The sequence below is a fragment of the Diaphorina citri genome, unplaced genomic scaffold, assembly GCF_000475195.1.
Source record: "Diaphorina citri unplaced genomic scaffold, Diaci psyllid genome assembly version 1.1 scaffold523, whole genome shotgun sequence".
Classification (NCBI taxonomy): Eukaryota; Metazoa; Arthropoda; class Insecta; order Hemiptera; family Psyllidae; genus Diaphorina; species Diaphorina citri.
In genome coordinates this window covers 90,680-105,950 of record NW_007377957.1, presented here as the reverse complement: position 1 = coordinate 105,950, position 15,271 = coordinate 90,680, and the positions used below count along the sequence as shown (strand labels likewise).

Sequence of the window (15,271 nt, the reverse complement as noted above, 5' to 3'; positions counted from 1 at the left end):
CTCTTTGAAAAATTAGCGCTAGCGATCACAACCGATCGTGTACACGGACCTTGGATTGTTTTCATTTTCATTTTTAAAATTTTGAAAATCATCATCACAAATTTCATCTGAAAAACATTTTTGCTGAAGTTTTTGCTGAAACTTCAGTAACTTTTGATTCTCAACGTTTAAGTAGTTCTAATTTGGAAATATGCCGGACTACCTTGGAGATGATATGCGAAAAGCCAAGAAGGAGGACCCAGAGGAAGAAAAGAAGGAAATCAAATGTAAGTCCATAAAATGACGGGATAAGCTCACCGTACTTAATGTCTCGGTCTGAGGATCATTAGGAGACACCCCTACTTGTTGTATCTTTAGTAAACTGCAGAAATCACTGGGGCACCCAATTGTCCAATGAGACCCAAAATTTAATCAAGAGTCTGTCCCGGTGATGTTTATCTTTGAAATCGGACCAACCATTCAAGATTTTGGAACAGACAGACAGTGCAAGTTCTGACAAAGGTACCAGTAAAGAAGCCACAATGATGAAAATTGCTACAAAAAAAGCTTGGAAATTATTTATCTCTCTTATTTCTTGTTGCAGCTCTTGATGAAGCTGATATTGCCCTGCTCAAGTCTTATGTAAGTTACCCTTTTACTTGGTCTTCTGCTACTACAGAACTGTTACCTAGGTACAAAATTTGTTAGGATCTTGCAATTCAAACCTTGAGGATAATTATGGCATTTTTGAAGGGCCAGGGCTTTAGGGTTACATATTGAATCAATGATATTTGTTGGAATGATAGTTGACCTCTTAGTTTGGAGACTGCGTCCAAAGATGAACTTGTAGTTCCAGGCCCAAGTGATTGATACAAATATTTTCATTTAGACTTGCTACTGATTATAATGTACATTTCCAATTACAGGGTCAAGGCCAGTACACTAAAAGTATCAAAGCAGTGGAGGATGACATCCAAGCTGTTATCAAGCGAGTTAATGAGTTGACAGGAATCAAAGAGTCGGACACTGGTCTAGCACCCCCTGCCTTGTGGGATCTTACAGCTGATAAGCAAACCCTACAGAATGAACAACCTCTGCAGGTATACAAGCTTGTTTAAAATTTTGACAAAAATCTTCTGGGTATGCAGGGGTATCTGAATTTCAAAGAGACAATGAACCCTCACCCTCAAAGAATGAAGGTTTTGTTTTTTCATTTATTATAATTATTATTTTTTATCCACTTGTACCTGTCAGTTTCTTGGCAAGGAAATAGATTTCGGCCAGGGCAATAATGAGGGCACATATGACTCCTAGGAGAAGACGGAAGCCGAAGTCCAAATCACCGACGATAAGTTCGACACCAATGAAGCCAAATGTAAACCCAGCACCGACCGAAACAATGAACTGAACCACGGCGATCAGCTGACGATTGATTTGATTCACTGAAATAAGAATAGAGTGGGGAAATGATAGCAATAAGTTGAGTACAAATGACTAGCACTTGGTTGGTTTAACTCGTCCTTAAAATCGGGAATCGAACGCGTTAGGTACCGCGTTCGACTTTTGGCGGATACTTTATTGTTTTGGGGCATTTTCTCTTTTTTCATCATCATTACCAACTTATATCATTCTAATTAAAAGATGAGTGTTTCATTTTATTTTATAGCCATGAAACGACTGCTACATTAGACTCATAAGGTCTGTGTGGTAGCATGCCCATCCCATAGTATCTCCCTCATCAGATGTGCAAGACACATTCCCACTTGACTACTGAGTCAATGTGCCAATACCTACTCACTCTGATAACTAATTGTATCCTCAGGATGATTCACTCGTACCGAGTCCACATTCTTGGTCATGTTTCTATACTCCCTCTCCATCTGCTGTACTTTCAGTCTTTGTATCCTCGCCTCCAGTTCAGGATTCCTAGGCAGAACCTCTGGCTCTGGAAGTACAATGTCCTCATCTGATATCAACTCATGTAGAAAGATTCACATCCCCCTACCACCCAAGATTGATCCAACTGTAACAATGATGCAGGTAGAAGAAAAACCAGATGTGACCTATTCTGATATTGGAGGCTGTAAAGAGCAGATAGAGAAGCTGAGGGAAGTAGTGGAGACCCCATTGTTACATGTAAGCTGAATTGATTAAATTTCTAAGAACCATTTAAAACATGCTAGAGACCATCACCCATAGCATTGTCTTTATTCTGTTGTTGCCATTTGGCTAAATTGAAAGCTGCTAGGACATTTTCTGTCTTTGATCGAAATATTTTTCAGTCACTTTTTTTTACTATTAGGATGTAGAATGATTTTTGGGTTGTAGAATGATTTTTGGGTTGTCTTCATGCAGATTCTTCTGTTTGTCTTGAAATTGATTAAATTTTCATCGCGAGGAACGGTTTTGTCTTTGGCATTTTTGGTCTTGGTGTGCAGCACTGCTTGGATGTTGGGCGGAATGTCTGTGTGTTTGCCAGGTTGTACATTGGCCTGAACAACTTCTTTGAGTTTGTCTGTGACTTTGATTTTGATTTCTTGCCCCATAGTGATGTCAGATTTTTTTCTTTCCTTCTTAAGTTTGATTCTTGTACAAAATTATTTTACTCACATATCTATGCTCCTAAAGTTTCAATAATTTTTTGGTGGTGTCATAGGAAGAGTTTAATACTGTTCAATAGAGAGGTTGTACATTGGCCTGAACAACTTCTTTGAGTTTGTCTGTGACTTTGATTTTGATTTCTTGCCCCATAGTGATGTCAGATTTTTTTTTCTTTTCTTCTTAGGTTTGATTCTTGTACAAAATTATTTTACTAACATATCTATGCTCCTAAAGTTTCAATGATTTTTTGGTGGTGTCATAGGAAGAGTTTAATACTGTTCAATAGAGGTGGGGTTAGGCCTAGTAATTTTTCCTTGTTCAATTGGAATGTTAACGGATGGTTTTCAAAAGTGTGATTTTCCTCTAAAGAAACTTTAATGGGTTCAGAATATGTCTATCCTATGGAATATTCAAAGACTGGTGTAACTTGTCAGAAAGTTGTTGGAGTTTTCTAAACTAACCATCACATTTCTCTTTCCTTCCCCAGTTGGATGGGTTCGATCCCCGGGGTAACATCAAAGTTCTCATGGCCACTAACAGACCAGACACGTTAGACCCGGCCCTCATGAGGCCTGGCCGTCTAGATCGTAAGGTAGAGTTTGGATTGCCGGATTTGGAAGGCCGTACGCATATCTTCAAGATCCACGCGAGATCAATGAGTGTGGAGAGAGACATTCGGTTTGAACTGCTCGCTAGACTTTGTCCGAACAGCACAGGTGAGTTTTTTTTTTTTATTTTTAATCACACCATCTACAGTTCTACACCCTCGTTCTAATAAGTTAGATCGGAGCAGTTACTGATGGGTGGGTGTGTGTATACATACATATATTACTTTTCTGAGTGAAACAGATCTGGTTTCACGTCAAGAGAGTTGTAGCAAGCCATCCCTAAGATCAATGGTGACTTGTGCCGTTCTTTTTTTATGAACAAAGCTCATTTCTTTAGGATAAAGTTAGTACAGGGCGGGAATCGAACCCGCAACCTAACTTTCAGTTGCGGGCGCGCTACCTTCCAAGCTCACTTGGTCGCCTTTCAACGTCTTGATTATCATGGTAACAGTGAAACTAATTTACCTTTATTCAAGATCCACGCGAGATCAATGAGTGTGGAGAGAGACATTCGGTTTGAACTGCTCGCTAGACTTTGTCCGAACAGCACAGGTGAGTCAAATTTCATCCAAGTCAAGTCAAATTTATCATACTTTATGTAACTTAGCTTAGTTAAGTGTTGGCTAAGACTGAAAATTCCCACTATGTCAACAATATTTTTAAGAGCTCCTATTAGCCCTAGTTTGCCCAAGACCTTTTTTGAACAGGTTTGATAAAGGGGACTGTAACTGCTAACGTCTTATCGTCCCGAAAGCGAAGAGAGAAGGAGGACAGGATAGGAAAAAGCCAGCCGTTCTTATTTGTTTATGAACAAAGCTCATTTCTTTAGGATAAAGTTAGCACAGGGCGGGAATCGAACCCGCAACCTAGCTTCCTTACCACTCATGCTTTCAGTTGCAGGCGCGCTACCTTCCAAGCTAACTTGGTCGCCTTTCAACGTCTTGATTATCATGGTAACAGTGAAACTAATTTACCTTTGCTTCTCTATTCATTCTCAGGTGCTGAGATCAGGTCTGTGTGCACAGAGGCAGGTATGTTTGCCATCCGAGCCCGAAGGAAAGTTGCCAGCGAGAAAGATTTCCTGGAGGCTGTCAACAAGGTGATCAAATCCTACGCCAAGTTCTCTGCCACGCCACGCTACATGACCTACAATTAAGGCCGCTACCCTATCATTACCAGTGAGCATCGATGCCCTCGTTTGGGGAGGCTGCCCTATTTTAATCATTGTTTTTAAACTGAAAAGAGAACACGTAGATCGCTCTTCTTCAAGTCTCTATGAAAGGTGAATCGCTCATCTGATGAGCTTGTTTGCTTGTACCTGTGTTGTCTACTTGTATATTGACTGCAAAATTAATGTTGATTATGGTTGTAAAACTCACGTTAGGTACTTATTAACTCTTTTTTAAAGTTGTGAGTTTATTATTTTTTCCAGGTTGCCAGATGTACCAAAATCATCAATGCTGACTCTGAAAATCCAAAGTACATTATCAACGTTAAACAGTTTGCCAAGTTTGTAGTGGATCTGGCTGATTCAGTAGCTCCCACTGACATTGAAGAGGGAATGAGAGTTGGGTAAGAAATCTGCAGTACTTAGATTATAGTAAAATATGGTTGACTCACTTTTTTTTTCTGTGGCAGGATTTTCCTAAAATTGGTCTTACATTAACGCACTAATTACATCCACCTTAAACACTTAATCTCATCTGTAAAGTCTCAAAGCACTCTATTTACTAAGTAGGTATCATTTTGATATAGCCTTGTTTTCATTGTGTCCTCAGAGTTGATCGTAACAAGTACCAGATTCACATCCCCCTACCACCCAAGATTGATCCAACTGTAACAATGATGCAGGTAGAAGAAAAACCAGATGTGACCTATTCTGATATCGGAGGCTGTAAGGAGCAGATAGAGAAGCTGAGGGAAGTAGTGGAGACCCCATTGTTACATGTAAGCTAAATTGATTAAATTTCTAAGAACCATTTAAAACATGCTAGAGACCATCACCCTGGTGTATGTCCATAGCATCACCCATAGCATTGTCTTTATTCTGTTGTTGCCATTTGGCTAAATTTAAAGCTGCTAGGACATTTTCTGTCTTTGATCGAAATATTTTTCAGTCACTTTTTTTACTATTAGGATGTAGCCAGATTAACCAGTGGTTAATCTTAAAACATGCTAGAGACCATCACCCTGGTGTATGTCCATAGCATCACCCATAGCATTGTCTTTATTCTGTTGTTGCCATTTGGCTAAGTTTAAAGCTGCTAGGACATTTTCTGTCTTTGATCAAAATATTTTTAAGTCACTTTTTTACTATTAGTATGTAGCCAGATTAAGCTGTCAACAAGGTGATCAAATCCTACGCCAAGTTCTCTGCCACGCCACGCTACATGACCTACAATTAAGGCCGCTACCCTATCATTAGCAGTGAGCATCGATGCCCTCGTTTGGGGAGGCTGCCCTATTTTAATCATTTTATACCGAGTTTTGTCTCTTTGGTCTTCAGCCATGTTTTTAAACTGAAAAGAGAACACGTAGATCGCTCTTCTTCAACTATTTTAATCATTTTATACCGAGTTTTGTCTCTTTGGTCTTCAGCCATGTTTTTAAACTGAAAAGAGAACACGTAGATCGCTCTTCTGTCTTTATGAAAGGTGAATCGCTCATCTGATGAGCTTGTTTGTAAAGTTGTTTGGCAGAAAAGATAAGAGTTTCATTTGTGGGTTCTCCCATGCAAACGTAGTATTGAATAATACTAGAAAAAAACCCATTGAATACTTAGTACTGAATCATGAAAAGACTGTTACTTATTCAATTCTATCTGGTAGTGTAAATATTTTTTTTATTTTTAAACTACTTTTTCGTCAGTCTTATAGTATTCCAGCTTCAAAGTGTCTTCAGATATTCATACAAATAATTACGTTGAGTTGGTATCTGAAATGAAATCGTCTGAAAAGGAATACACATCAAGTTCTACGTTTTCAGTAACATTCAATAAGCTTTGTACTGTTCACATTTTGTTTCAGAGTGTGTAATTTAGAAGCCCTATAATAAATTAAGTTAAAACTGTGTAAACTTTATACTCAATGATTTACGCGATCTTTATTGTAAATGTTACAACAGAACACCCAAATAAGCACCATTCAATAGGATAAGGAAAGTCGTGTGATGTTCACACCAGATTTTTTATCAACCTATTCTGTACATATAAAATTCAATTTATACTTTACAACAACTAAATGTGACGTGTTTGTTTGTTAGGAATACCTACTTCCTTTTTAGGTAAGGGAAATTCTTCCCCTATGTGTTTGAATCAGGAAACAAAGTACCCAAAATGCCCTTGGGATCAATTTAATTTGAAGAAAAAGATCCCATTGAAAATTTACATTTTCACAATGTAATAAGCTGCACAGCAGCTGTCCTCAAAATGCTAAGTTCTCCTTAAATGAGCAGTGAATGATTTTCCCTCACGACCACCGGTCACCCAGTTAAATCCAGCGTTGCTCAACATAAATGTATTACGCACACTCGATGTTGTCATAGATTTGAACTACATCAGGATTGGATTCCAGTTTCTCGTAGAGGGCAGCAATCTTCTCTAGATCGTCCTTGTCCAGAACTGCTAGATGCTAAGTTCTCCTTTAATGAGCAGTGAATGATTTTCCCTCACGACCACCGGTCACCCAGTTAAATCCAGCGTTGCTTAACATAAATGTACTACGCACACTCGATGTTATCATAGATTTGAACTACATCAGGATTGGATTCCAGTTTCTCGTAGAGGGAAGCAATCTTTTCTAGATCGTCCTTGTCCAGAACTGCTAACTCTATTGGGATGTATTCGATTTCAGCTCGTACTACTTCGTATTTCTTCTTCTCTAGTTTGGTCTTGACTGCCATCATATCCTGAGGAGCTGTGATAAACTGAAACATATTATTGGCAGTTGAATAGAAGAACGCGAGGTCTAATCTTCCCGAAATCGATTAGAGAACAGAAAAAAGTAAGCCATTCCGAAGCTAATCTGTTAAGCATAAAGTTCGACCCGGGCGAGAATCGAATCCGCGACCTAGCGCTTACAAGGTAGACGCTAGACACGGTAATCTCTGATCAATTAGGCTGGCAGGATGTATTCGATTTCAGCTCGTACTACTTCGTATTTCTTCTTCTCTAGTTTGGTCTTGACTGCCATCATATCCTGAGGAGCTGTGATGAACTGAAACATATTATTCACAGCTGAATAGAAGAACGCGAGGTCTAATCTTCCCGAAATCGATTAGAGAACAGGAAAAAGTTAGCCGTTCCGAAGCTAATCTGTTAAGCATAAAGTTCGACCCGGGCGAGAATCGAATCCGCGACCTAGCGCTTACAAGGTAGACGCTAGACGCGGTAATCTCTGATTAATTAGGCTGGCAAAATTAACTTTTGATTAAAGCTATATTTGGGTTCAATCTTGTGTGTAGTGATTAGTGGATTTCATATCTGGAGATCAAAATATTCAAAATCACTGATAACCTGATTTGAATTTTGGCGCTGTCTTCGTGGAAATAAACAATACAGCACAGGCACACCAACATTATACCTACCTACTTATATTTTTTTGCCAAAGTGAATAGTGATTTTTCATTTTTAGTGATTGAAAATTTTAATAAAATAAATCAATATCATTAATTCCAATAAATAAAATCCATCAGTAAATCATTGATTTAATTTCATTTTATTATTTTTTATTGAAAAAAAAATATTATTTTTGGCTTCACTTTTATCAGGGTAGCCCTTTTATCCACTGAATGTGAAACTCCATGATTGGAAGCGCGAAAATTCAAATTTTAAGCTTATCAAAAATTTCAAAAAAAGCCGGTTCTGCCGGTTTTATTTTCCCAACAATCTCTCAAAGGTCGTATCTCGTATCCAGTTCCGCAATATCAGCATTTTCTTTAGAAAGATCTTCAAAGCTATCTCCTATCCAAAAACAGAAAAGGCTGTGAAAGAGGAAATCTCACCAACCCACTAATCATAACATATTGCACTAATGGTAAGTATCAGCATTTTCAAAGGAATAACTGACCTTTTCTGTATAAGGGGAAGCCCTATAAAGACTAAGGTCATATTGGGCATTGTTGGTCCAACCAGCTCTTAATAATAAATTGTCCTCATGATTACTCATCTAGGCTGAGTGTACTCCAAAATAACCAGTAGGTAGTATGTGTCTCAGATAGCTACCTATCCATTCAGATACCAATCACACTTAGTGATCTATTTGGAACTGGTGGATTGAACATACTCTTAAACCCTAGGTATCCTTACACCACTGTGAGATAGGCATCTGGTGCCATGAGATAGGCACCTTATCATGTTGGTGTAAGGATAGGGGATTAAGAGTATGTTCAATTTCACGGAAAGTAACCTACTTGACAAAGTGATATTTTTTCCCTCACCCAGAGGTCTTATATCATCCCAAAATTGAAGAGAGAAAGAAGACAGGATAGGAGAAAGCTAGGCATTTTGAGCATAACCAATGTAGCATAGAGTTTACCCTCTTTTTATCAAAATTTCTCACATGTATTTCAGGATTTACAAGTACCTATTTGAGTTACGACACCGAGGCGAATACAATAGTCCGTCCCTTATACCTTTTTATTACTATTGTAATAATAAAGGAAGGACGGACTAAAAAGCTGTGAAAGAGGAAATCTCACCGACCCACTAATCATAACGAATTGCACTAATGGTAAGTATCAGCATTTTCAAAGGAATAACTGACCTTTTCTGTATAAGGGGAAGCCCTATAAAGACTAAGGTCATATTGGGCATTGTTGGTCCAACCAGCTCTTAATAATAAATTGTCCTCATGATTACTCATCTAGGCTGAGTGTACTCCAAAATAACCAGTGGGTAGTATGTGTCTCAGATAGCTACCTATCCATTCAGATACCAATCACACTTAGTGATCTATTTGGAACTGGTGGATTATTGAACATACTCTTAAACCCTACGTATCCTTACATTTGGGCATTGTTGGTCCAACCAGCTCTTAATAATAAATTGTCCTCATGATTACTCATCTAGGCTGAGTGTACTCCAAAATAACCAGTAGGTAGTATGTGTCTCAGATAGCTACCTATCCATTCAGATACCAATCACACTTAGTGATCTATTTGGAACTGGTGGATTGAACATACTCTTAAACCCTAGGTTGGGCATTGTTGGTCCAACCAGCTCTTAATAATAAATTGTCCTCATGATTACTCATCTAGGCTGAGTGTACTCCAAAATAACCAGTACCTAGGTAGTATGTGTCTTAGATAGCTACCTATCCATTCAGATACCAATCACACTTAGTGATCTATTTCTATTTGGAACTGGTGGATTGAACATACTCGTAAACCCTATTTATCCTTACACCACTGTGAGATAGGCATCTGGTGCCATGAGATAGGCACCTTATCATGTTGGTGTAAGGATAGGGGATTAAGAGTATGTTCAATCTCACGGAAAGTAACCTACTTGACAAAGTGATATTTTTTCCCTCACCCAGAGGTCTTACCTATATCATCCCAAAATTGAAGAGAGAAAGAAGACAGGATAGGAGAAAGCAAGGCATTTTGAGCATAACCAATGTAGCATAGGGATTCCTTTCACATATGCTTGGCCATAGTGACAGAACTATTACATGCAAGCTGTGTGATGCTGTCCTGATGAATCCTGCTTGCTATAAATCTCACTGCAAATCCCAAGGACATCTAATGAGGCTAGAAAATAAAGAGGCCAAGGGTCGTCCTAGATCTAGAAGGTTGAGAAAACGTACAAGAACTTCCAGGTGAAAAAGTATGACTTTGTGTTCGGAATCCAGACAGGTAATTAGGTGTAAACTTTGTCATTTCTTTTGGAAAAAATAATTTTCCAGGTTCAAAAGTCACAATCTGCTCTCCAGTCAGATTTTCAACTAACCTCAACAACTCCACAGTGTTGCCAGATGTTACTGCGGATTCCTTTCACATATGCTTGGCCATAGTGACAGAACTATTACATGCAAGCTGTGTGATGCTGTCCTGATGAATCCTGCTTGCTATAGATCTCACTGCAAATCCCAAGGACATCTAATGAGGCTAGAAAATAAAGATGCCAAGGGTCGTCCTAGATCTAGAAGGTTGAGAAAACGTACAAGAACTTCCAGGTGAAAAAGTATGACTTTGTGTTCGGAATCCAGACAGGTAATTAGGTGTAAACTTTGTCATTTCTTTTGGAAAAAATAATTTTCCTAATCAAATATTTTAAACTCAAGCAGGTCATTGGGTTTAAACTATGGGATTTCTTTGGGAAATTTCAAATTTCAATTTTCTTAATCATGCATTTAAAATCTATCTTCATAGTAGTTAAAACATCTCCTTCAGCAAACTTAACTTTCTCAATTTATGTGTTGCGGACGTTGCGGTGATATTTAAAATAAATATCTTACTCATCTAGGTTAGGTAGGTACATATAATTTTCCTAATCAAATATTTTAAACTCAAGCAGGTCATTGGGTTTAAACTATGGGATTTCTTTGGGAAATTTCAAATTTCAATTTGAAATTTCAATTTCAAATTTCAATTTGAACATCTCCTTCAGCAAGCTTAACTTTCTCAATTTATGTGTTGCGGACGTTGCGGTGATATTTAAAATAAATCTTACTCATCTAGGTTAGGTAGGTACATAATTCAGAGATTTATTGTTATTGTTTCATTTATTATCTACCAAAATTGAAGAGAGAAAGAAGACAGGATAGGAGAAAGCAAGGCATTTTGAGCATAACCAATGTAGCATAGAGTTTACCCTCTTTTAATCAAAATTTCTCACATGTATTTCAGGATTTACAAGTACCTATTTGAGTAAGGAAATAGAACTTGGTTACCTTGGAGAGCACCCAGGCAATTAATTTCGAAGTGATGGACAATTTGATAATAACAAATGTGATGACAAGACGTGTCAGTGAAAGAATCAAAAAAGAAAGAGAAAGTTTTCTTATTCAAGTTGAGGAATATAGTGCCAGTGATACTGATAGTGACTTGGATGACAAGATATTTCTATCCCCAACAAGAAAACCTAAATGTCTACCCTTCAACTTTTCGTCAATGATATTTGCCTCAGTTACTTAGCCGACATTCACTTACACTGGACTTCTCCTTACAAAAGTAGCAAGAGCGGTGTAATTTAACAATATCTCGGGAACGGTATGAGCTAGAGACTTGAAATTTGGTATGTAGTTCTCAAATGTGACAAGGATGCAACACAAAAAGTTTAGTTGAGATAGATACAATTAGTAGGTACGTAAATTTAATTTAGATTGTTGAATACTTTCGTCAATTTGTGTGACAGAAAAAGAAAGTAGGTAGGTCCTTAATGAAAATAAAAATCTATCTAGAATAGGTACCTACTCGTAGATACATGAAATATAAGAGTTACATATATTTTTATACCAATATATCTAAGAGTTTTCATTTTCATTTTATTTTATTAATTTCTTACTTTTGTATAGCATTGTAGAAAACGTGCTTCAACCATTTATTTTTTTCTTCAGTTTTTTTTTTACTACCATAGATGCCTACCTACCTATTTGTTATTTTGTGAGAATAGGGTAGGTACCTATCACATCATTGTAATTCTCATTTTCAAGGTACCTACCTACTAAAGAAACTAGTATAGCTCGCCATACTGTAAGTAATAGGTAATAGAAAGTAAAAATGAAGGGGTCACAGAACACAGAACCCCAAAAATTTTTGCAAATCGATGATTATGTAAACGATCCTTTTGTTGTGAGGAAGTAAAAAAAAATATGTGCGCATGCGCATAATGGTTCTTTCAACTAGACAACAAACCAAAAATCGAACGTTTTGTAAATAAAAAAAAATTAAAAAAGTCTGTGAATCTGTGCTTTGCTTTTTGCTGAGTTCAATTAAATTTTGTAAGAATTATTATAAATTCAGGTCTCATAGACCATCTTAAACTCAATATCGTAAAGAAACTAGTATAGCTCGCCATACTGTAAGTAATAGGTAATAGAAAGTAAAAATGAAGGGGTCACAGAACACAGAACCCCAAAAAATTTTGCAAATCGATGATTATGTAAACGATCCTTTTGTTGTGAGGAAGTAAAAAAAATATGTGCGCATGCGCATAATGGTTCTTTCAACTAGACAACAAACCAAAAATCGAACGTTTTTTACGTTTTGTAAATAAAAAAAAAGTCTGTGAATCTGTGCTTTTTGCTGAGTTCAATTAAATTTTGTAAGAATTATTATAAATTCAGGTCTCATAGACCATCTTAAACTCACTATCTAATGTCAAATGTCTTGAGAAACTGCATGTGTGGTAATGTAGGCAGCTGATTTCCTTTGTAACCACCATCTCGATCGACAGACAAGCGTCCAAGATATAATGTCAAATGTCTTGAGAAACTGCATGTGTGGTAATGTAGGCAGCTGATTTCCTTTGTAACCACCATCTCGATCGACAGACAAGCGCCCAAGATATGTTACTCATTCTAACTTTAAAACCTGAAAAACTGGATCAAAACCTGGAAATAAGTATTCTATATGTGAACAAGAAGATTTCATAATGGTTTTCTTTGATTGTAGCCAGAAAGTATTTGGTTTGTCAGAGGTAAGTTTTCATGCATTGCATCAGATGATCCGGGAATGCTTACCTTCAAGTTGTCATTGTAACTGCTATAGCTCTCCCTGATTATTGAAGACAAAATCAGCTATATGCTATACCCATCCTAGAATTTAGTACACCTACCTACCTTGTAAGTTCTATGTCAGGTTTGATTCCCACCCAGGGTAAACTTTTCCCTAAACAGTCAAGGTTTCATTTATATAGTTACCCTCTTGTTGAAGGAAAAAAAGCTATAACCCAGAGTGATTTTCTCAAAATGAGATACCTACATCCTGAACCACAGTCAACTGTTAAAAAGACTAGTAGGTACACATTCATTTTAGGTAGATTGAACACTTAAAAAAAAAGAACCTTGCTAAGCCGGTTAGGGTTAATTGGTCTCTTGATTTATTGTACCTACCCCATTTAACTTGCCTGTTGATCAAAATGTGTAAGTTCTATGTCAGGTTTGATTCCCACCCAGGGTAAACTTTTCCCTAAACAGTCAAGGTTTCATTTATATAGTTACCCTCTTGTTAAAGGAAAAAAAGCTATAACCCAGAGTGATTTTCTCAAAATGAGATACCTACATCCTGAACCACAGTCAACTGTTAAGACTAATAGGTACACATTCATTTTAGGTAGATTGAACACTTGAAAAAAAAAGAAGCTTGCTAAGCTGGTTAGGGTTAATAAAATTGGTCTCTTGATTTATTGTACCCCATTTAACTTGCCTGTTGATCAAAATGCTGACATTTCCAGTTTTTTCCTACCTACCTACTAGGTTTACCAACCATCCCGTATTTCCCAGGACATCTCCTTTTTTTTGGGGGGAAAAAAATGTCCTGCTGGGACAGACCTTTGACCCGTTTTTTTCCAATTTAGTCAGTATCCTGCCTATGCCTATGTCGTGGAGTATCCTGTAGATCTGACCACACTGCGAGCCAGGTAATTATTTGCTTGCCATTTACCTTAAAAAATTACTTTAAGAAAAACAGCTACCTGACCGTGGATGATTTCAGATTTATGTTTTATATTTGAGCAGTCAGTATCCTGCCTATGCCTATGTCGTGGAGTATCCTGTAGATCTGACCACACTGCGAGCCAGGTAATTATTTGCTTGCCATTTACTTACCTTAAAAAAATACTTTAAGAAAAACAGCTACCTACCTGACCGTGGATGATTTCAGATTTATGTTTTATATTTGAGGACAATACCCTTATGTTGGTTTTATAATTTATTATTCTACCGATGAGTATCAATCCAATTAGCTAAAATCAGAAAAGATATAACTTAGAAAAAAAAAAATGAATCGATAATGTTTTGTTGTTTTGTTTCAGATTTCAGTAACTTTAAAACCTGAAAAACTGGATCAAAACCTGGAAATAAGTATTCTATATGTGAACAAGAAGATTTCATAATGGTTTTCTTTGATCGTAGCCAGAAAGTATTTGGTTTGTTTTATGTTGGTTTTATAATTTATTATTCTACCGATGAGTATCAATCCAATTAGCTAAAATCAGAAAAGATATAACTTAGAAAAAAAAAATTGAATCGATAATGTTTTGTTGTTTTGTTTCAGATTTCAAAATCGCTTTTACCGTCGAATCACTTCCGCCCAGTTTGACGTCCGATACTTGGCAGCTAATGCTGAGAAATTCAATGAACCTCACAGTAACATTGTCAAGTATGCTCGTATCATTACTGATCTCTTGCTACGGATTATCAAGGAACCTAATCCAGTAGATGTACCTGTGGTGTATCATGAACTATTGCAGAACTATGAGACATCGAGCTCTGAGGAGGAAGAGGAAGAAGATTCCAAGTCTAGGCAACGTAGAGTTCGACCCACTGCAGTGACAAGAGCTCAGAGAGAAGCTATGAACCAGAAGAAATTAAAGAGACCTTTCAACTGGAAGAATGAATGTCGGGAAGTACTGGAGACACTATGGGTGTGTCCTGACAGTGAACCATTCCGTAAACCTGTGGATAAACTAGACCATCCTGACTATGATAAGATAGTAATAGCACCCATGGACCTAGGTACAATACGTGAAGAGTTGCGTGGTGACAACTATGAGTCACCTATCGACTTTGTCAAGGATGTTAAACGTGTGTTCCATAATTCCCGCAACTATAACCAGAACAAAAGATCTAAAATCTACATCATGACGACGCGACTCAGTGAGTTTGCTGAGGAACACTTGAGACGTCTTACTGTTCGGTGGAATAGTCACAAGAATAAAGAGAATAAGAAAGATTCTAAGCGAGGCGAGAAGAAAATCAAGCGAATGAAACGTAGAAGACGGAAGATTCGTAGAACTTTGGTGGAAAGTGATGATGAGGTTTTATCGAGGAAGCGACGGGGAAAGAGTACTTATGAGAATGACTTTGACTTCAATCCAGCTGGAGAAACCAAGACCAAAGCTGAAAGTGGAAATGAACAGG

General features: G+C 37.4%; 1 protein-coding gene and 1 long non-coding RNA gene across 2 annotated transcripts; both read left to right on the top strand.

Annotated features, from left to right (window-relative positions):
• The first annotated feature begins 77 nt into the window (after positions 1-77).
• Positions 78-6,234, top strand: LOC103509734 (26S proteasome regulatory subunit 7). Its single transcript, XM_008474360.2, has 8 exons — positions 78-266; positions 584-621; positions 906-1,079; positions 1,294-1,400; positions 1,875-2,115; positions 3,068-3,296; positions 4,187-4,470; positions 5,843-6,234. Exons 1-7 carry the CDS (start codon positions 191-193, stop codon positions 4,342-4,344), a joined length of 1,023 nt encoding a protein of 340 aa, XP_008472582.1. The 5' UTR covers positions 78-190; the 3' UTR covers positions 4,345-4,470; positions 5,843-6,234.
• Positions 2,397-2,984, top strand: LOC113467682. The gene is made up of 2 exons (XR_003391664.1): positions 2,397-2,458; positions 2,664-2,984. It is a non-coding gene; the product is annotated as an uncharacterized LOC113467682 (long non-coding RNA).
• Positions 6,235-15,271: the final 9,037 nt, after the last annotated feature.

Excerpts from the sequence above, each read along its gene's own strand:
- LOC103509734 (XM_008474360.2), top strand. The coding sequence starts at position 191 with ATGCCGGACTACCTTGGAGATGATATGCGAAAAGCCAAGAAGGAGGAC. Across the intron at positions 2,116-3,067 it reads TGGAGACCCCATTGTTACAT|TTGGATGGGTTCGATCCCCG; the intron begins GTAAGCTGAATT and ends TTCCTTCCCCAG. Across the intron at positions 3,297-4,186 it reads ACTTTGTCCGAACAGCACAG|GTGCTGAGATCAGGTCTGTG; the intron begins GTGAGTTTTTTT and ends ATTCATTCTCAG.